The sequence below is a fragment of the Aquarana catesbeiana genome, linkage group LG02 (genome assembly GCF_042186555.1).
Source record: "Aquarana catesbeiana isolate 2022-GZ linkage group LG02, ASM4218655v1, whole genome shotgun sequence".
In the NCBI taxonomy this organism is placed as follows: domain Eukaryota; kingdom Metazoa; phylum Chordata; class Amphibia; order Anura; family Ranidae; genus Aquarana; species Aquarana catesbeiana.
In genome coordinates this window covers 157,282,383-157,288,382 of record NC_133325.1, presented here as the reverse complement: position 1 = coordinate 157,288,382, position 6,000 = coordinate 157,282,383, and the positions used below count along the sequence as shown (strand labels likewise).

Here is a 6,000-nt window from a genome sequence, read left to right as displayed (position 1 = left end):
GTGACAACTTTGTGCAAAAAAAAAAAAAAAAGTGTCACTTTCCCGCAACTTGTGTCAAAATATAAAATATTCCATGGACTTAATATGCCTCTCAGCAAATAGCTTGGGGTGTCTACTTTCCAAAATGGGGTCATTTGGGGGGGTTTTGACCCACCTGGGCATTCCATGGCCTCCGAAACTGTGATAGGCAGTGAAGAGTGAAATCAAAAATTTACACCCTTAGAAATCCTGAAGGCGGTGCTTGGTTTTCGGGGCCCCGTACGCGGCTAAGCTCCCAAAAAGTCCCACACATGTGGTATCCCCATACTCAGGAGAAGCAGCTGAATGTATTTTGGGGTGCAATTCCACATAGGCCCATGGCCTGTGTGAGCAATATATCATTTAGTGACAACTTTTTGTAAATATTTTTTTTTTTTTTTGTCATTATTCAATCACTTGGGACAAAAAAAAAAAATATTCAATGGGTTCAACATGCCTCTCAGCAATTTCCTTGGGGTGTCTACTTTCCAAAATGGGGTCATTTGGGGGGGTTTTGTACTGCCCTGCCATTTTAGCACCTCAAGAAATGACATAGGCAGTCATAAACTAAAAGCTGTGTAAATTACAGAAAATGTACCCTAGTTTGTAGACGCTATAACTTTTGCGCAAACCAATAAATATATGCTTATTGACATTTTTTTTACCAAAGACATGTGGCCGAATACATTTTGGCCTAAATGTATGACTAAAATTTAGTTTATTGGATTTTTTTTATAACAAAAAGTAGAAAATATCATTTTTTTTCAAAATTTTCGGTCTTTTTCCGTTTATAGCGCAAAAAATAAAAACTGCAGAGGTGATCAAATACCATCAAAAGAAAGCTCTATTTGTGGGAAGAAAAGGACGCAAATTTCGTTTGGGTACAGCATTGCATGACCGCGCAATTAGCAGTTAAAGCGACGCAGTGCCAAATTGGAAAAAGACCTCTGGTCCTTAGGCAGCATAATGGTTCGGGGCTCAAGTGGTTAAATTGTGTTTTTGTGTATTAAAATTCATTAAAGTGTATTTTTTCCAAAAAATGTGCGTTTAAAAAACCGTTGCGCAAGTATCGTGTGACATAAATAATAAATATGCAACACCCATCATTTTATTCTCAAGGGGGTTTTGAAGTCGTTTTCTAGCAAAAAATCCTAAGAATGTCAGAATTGGAGAGGAATGTCAGAATTGGCCTTAACTGAAAGCAGTTAAAACAAGTAAATATTCTATACTTCCCTATCTGTTTAATGTATGCCTATCCTATAATGAGACACTGGAGTGTGGCAACCCCCTGCCAATTATAATAGTGATGTACTAGCAGTACTTTTAATTTGTCCGCAGAAGTACTGTAATTTGAATTACTGACAATTTCTTTGCCCACTTGTATATTCAAGTGTTAGATATTTTGCTGTATACTGTAACACAGATGTTCTGGAACTCTTTTTTGTGCTGGTTAATAAACGTGGTCTTTGATTCAAAAAATATCTGGAATCTTTCAGTTGTTTGCAAAGGGTGCTTCTGGGCCCTCATTATATGATAATATATGGTAATAAAAAAAAACAACAAAAAAACCCACAAACATTTTATCCTCACCAGTTTATTTATGGTAGCAGCAATTAGAGATAAAACATCGGGATCCACTTGAAATATTCCAGAGAGCTTTTCCATTATTAAGCCACCATTTGTGAGCATGATGGTTAAAAATGCCAGCTCCCAAACCTACTGGCTCTTAAAGTCTTGGATGAGTGTGTTTTTTTATTCACAGCAACTGAAGAATTCGAGAACTGGAATAAAATATCAGTTGTCTTGATTTTAATAAAAAGTATATATCTCTTTTTGCATTGCTGAAAGTCATAGTGCAGACACAGGAATCAATGATCCTTCTTTCAAAATGTATTTAGCTGAACTGAGCACAAAAGTTCCTAGTGCAGTATAAAATCCAATCCATGGTGCCATAGCAGTAACAAAACTCAGTGTGATTTCATTATAAACCAGCATTCTTTCCGCTCCAAAAAGTTTTAATCCTGGTCTCATTAACTGTGTTTTTGTCTCTTCCAGAATCGCTTAACATCTGGGTGTCCAGCTTGTGTAACCACCATAACTCGCCGGGAAGGGTTTTCAAACACAAGTACACCAAGATCTTGAGCATAATTTCTTAGCAGCTCAAAGTCCACCTGTGAAAGGAACTGATTGTATAGAACACCTAATGGATAAAAAGAGGAAAAAAAACAAAACAATGAAATAAAAAAAAAACAGCAAAGATCTTCAACACAGGTTCTTAAAGCGGGGGTCCACCCACACCGCCAAAAAAAAAAAATATTAAAAGCCAGCAGCTATAAATACTGCAGCTGCTGACTTTTAATACATGGCCACTTACCTGTCCCAGGGTCCAGCGATGTCGGCAGGCGACGCCGAGAACCCGCTCGGTTCTCGGCAGCTGCCGCCGCCATCCTAGGTGAGGGAATCAGGAAGTGAAGCGTTGCGGCTTCATTTCCCGGTTCCCTACTGCGCATGCGCGAGTCGCGCTGCGCGTCCCAAGTGGTCCCCGCTCTCTCCTGGGAGCTGTGTGTTTCCCAGGAGACAGCGCGGTGGGGACGGGAAGAGGCGTAGACTCCCATGGGAGTCTATGCCGGAAGTGGGTGCAAATACCTGTCTTAGACAGGTATCTGCACCCCCCTCCCCCCTGAAAGGTGACAAATGTGAAACCGGAGGGGGGGAGGGTTCCGAAAAGCGGAAGTTCCATTTTTGTGTGGAACTCCGCTTTAAATGCATTCTTCTTTGGTGCCATATAATACATAAATTCACATTATTTCTCTGTCAGCTTGCTGCAATTAATGATATTAGAAATATTAATTTCATAAACCTCACCACCCGCATTTAAATCTGACTGTACAGTTGTCTTACAAATTGATTGGATAGTTTTGGTGGAAGGAGAATGTACAATAAACAAACAGTCAGATTGTAACCTGTATGCGGCACTTAACAAGGAATAAATCATAAAACAGGATGCTGCATCAGAAAAGCATCACTGGAATACATCTTGTGTATAGTTTATAGTATAAGGATTCAGCTGCTGTAAGCAACCCAACAGCCCAAACGGTTTACAAGATTGAAACCTCTTTATTCCGTTTAGGTTGACGGTACATCCTGTTGCTAAGGACAACGTTGCTATTATAATGTATTAAAAATATATAAAAAGACATACAGACTAACCAATACCCAACAGTCTAGGGATCTGATTGGGTAAGAAACCCCTTTTGATATTTAGTATCATAAACATCTATAGGATGGAATTATTTTTTTAAATGTTTAAATTAAACTAATATGCCACTGAGCACCCTTTGCATTGACCTGGTCAGTATCACTCACTAGATTTTAATTTATATGGCTTGCCACAACAACAATGAAAATCATCCACTACCACACACCATGTATGCCTGCAATTCATCCTACTTCTTTTTAAAACAATAATTGTTGGTGCTGTGAGAAAGAGGTATGTAATAACTATATGTTTAAAGAAACTCTGGGCTGAGGCTAGAAATAGCTAGCACATATGGCCAGTGAGTTGGATATATTTAGTTAATTATCTACCACTGTATAAGCACATAACTCTTCATATTAGTAGACAAACGGCATCTGTACATAGCACTGACAAGAAACTGAGAACAAACAGGATATCCAGACCTTCAGAAAAACGAAGACGATCTCTCTCAAGCTCCCAGAGACGAACCTGATCAGTGATAGTTGGTGGAAGAACTAGAGCCTGGAAAAAATAAGAGACAAAAAATAGGATTTTTATAACAGCTTACTTGTAAAATCCTTTTCTTGGAGTACATCATGGGACACAGAGCCATAGTATTAACTTAATGGGTATATAGGCACCTTCAGGTGATGGACACTGGTATACCCAATACAGGAAGTTCACTCCCTATATAACCCCTCCTCCTACCAGGAGTACCTCAGTTTTTGTAGTAGAGCAATATACTTAAACCCCAAAAAGAGGGGAGGGACCTCTGTGTCCCATGATGTACTCCAAGAAAAGGATTTTACAGGTAAGCTGTTATAAAAATCCTATTTTCTTTATCGTAAATCATGGGACACAGAGCCATAGTATTAACTTAATGGAATGTCCCATAGCAATGCTATTTGAGTGGTGGTGGGAGACACAACCCGCAGGGTACCCCCAGACTTGAGGATCTATACTGCTGCCTGCAGCACACTGCTCCCAAAGGTGATATCCTCATACCTCTTTACATCCACTTGATAAAACTTGGTGAATGTATGTACTGAAGACCAAGTTGCGGCCTTACAGATCTGAGCCATGGAGGCCTGGTGATGCACTGCCCAAGAAGCACTAATTGACCTGGTAGAGTGCGCTTTGGCTTGAAAAGGGGGAATCTTACTCCCTACATTACAAGTCTGAATTATAACTTGCCGAATCCACTTAGCGACAGGGGATTTCAACGCTGCCTGTACTTTCTTAGGACCCTCTGGCAGAATAAATAAGACATCAGTCTTCCAAATCTGAGCAGTCGTCTTTAAATAGACTTTGACGGCTCTCACCACATCAAGACAATGTAGTGAATTTTCTTCCCTGGAACATGGTTTTGGAAAAAAACGATGGCAGGATAATGTCTTGGTTCAGGTGGAAACCTGAGACCACTTTTGGTAAAAAACCTGGACAAGGGCGCAACACCACTCTGTCCTCATGAATAACCAAATTTGGCTCTTTACCAGAAATAGCAGCCAATTCCGAAACCCTCCTTGCTGAGGATATAGCAACCAAAAATACCAACTTCCTTGTCAGAATGACTAAGGGAAGATGTTGTATAGGTTCAAATGGCTGTTCTTGTAACACTGACAAAACTAAGTTCAAGTCCCAAGGGTTCAAAAGGAGGTTTGACTGGCGGATTAAGCCGCATCCCCCCTTGCATAAAACCTCGGACTAAAGAATGTGTACCAAGCGGTCTTTGAAATAAGACCGATAAAGCTAAGACTTGGCCCTTAATAGTACTCAAGGCCAACTTCATCTCTACCCCGAACTGTAGAAAGGCAAGAATTCTGCCTATGATATACCTCCGAGGGTGCCAACCCTTGGATTCACACCAGGAAACATAAGCCCTCCAGACTCTATAATATATAGTTCTGGAAGCTGGCTTCCTTGTATTAATCAAGGTCGAGATAACTGACCCGGAAAGCCCATGTTTCTTCAGAATGTGGGTTTCAATAGCCAAGCCGTAATATTTAGCGTTCGTAAGGTAGGATGGAATATCGGCCCTTGTGAGAGTAGGTCTGGCCGTAGTGGAAGGGACCCTCCACTGCCATCTTTACGATTTCTGCATACCATGATTGTCAGGAAAGGCTGGCTGGGAACAGTGGTTCCTCTCCTGTCCGTGCGCGTTTGCGGGCGCCTGGGCGTGCGCACACGGTTACCGGCGCTAGGCGGGCTACTTAAACACAGCTACTCCCCTCAGTCGTTGCTGCCTGATCTACAGCATTCCTGAGCCTTATCTGTTGACCCGATCTGATCTCGTGTATATCCGGCTTGACCTGTGACCTCCTCTGCCTTCCGCCTGCCTCTGACCTCCAGCTTGTCTACGACTTTGCATCTGCCTCATCCTCTGATCCATCCATGCCTGCTTGTTACCGACCCGGACTGTCCTGTGACTTCATCCTTGTCTCCTGCATTGGTTCCTGTACCTACCGTCTGTGTTTGACCCGGCTTGCCTGACCTTCCTGTGCACCTATACACAAGTGCTACTTACCTGTTCCAGTGTGTGATCCCTGGTTCCAGCTGGTTCCTGTCTTCTGCTAATCCGGCTAAAGCTCCTCTGAAAACGTCCTGATCCTCATACAGGCTGTTGATCCTGCCAGGCACTCGTGCTACCTTGTACTCCCGTGCCACCTGTCTCCACTACCAGGGGCAGCGAGTCAGGGACGCAAGAAAGTTCTCCTTCTGCATTCCGGGCTCGACCACTAAGTACG

At 42.0% G+C, this 6,000-nt stretch overlaps 1 protein-coding gene across 1 annotated transcript in view; it reads right to left on the bottom strand.

Moving 5' to 3' along the window:
- Positions 1-1,592: 1,592 nt before the first annotated feature.
- The window catches only part of GTF2H4 (general transcription factor IIH subunit 4), a 68,138-nt gene continuing 63,730 nt past the window's right edge, over positions 1,593-6,000 (bottom strand). The window contains exons 13-14 of the mRNA XM_073613668.1: positions 3,700-3,778; positions 1,593-2,218 (exon numbers count right to left, since the gene is read on the bottom strand). Of these exons, the coding sequence (XP_073469769.1) occupies positions 2,049-2,218; positions 3,700-3,778 (249 nt within the window). The 3' untranslated portion in view covers positions 1,593-2,048. The remainder of the gene's footprint in view (positions 2,219-3,699; positions 3,779-6,000) is intronic.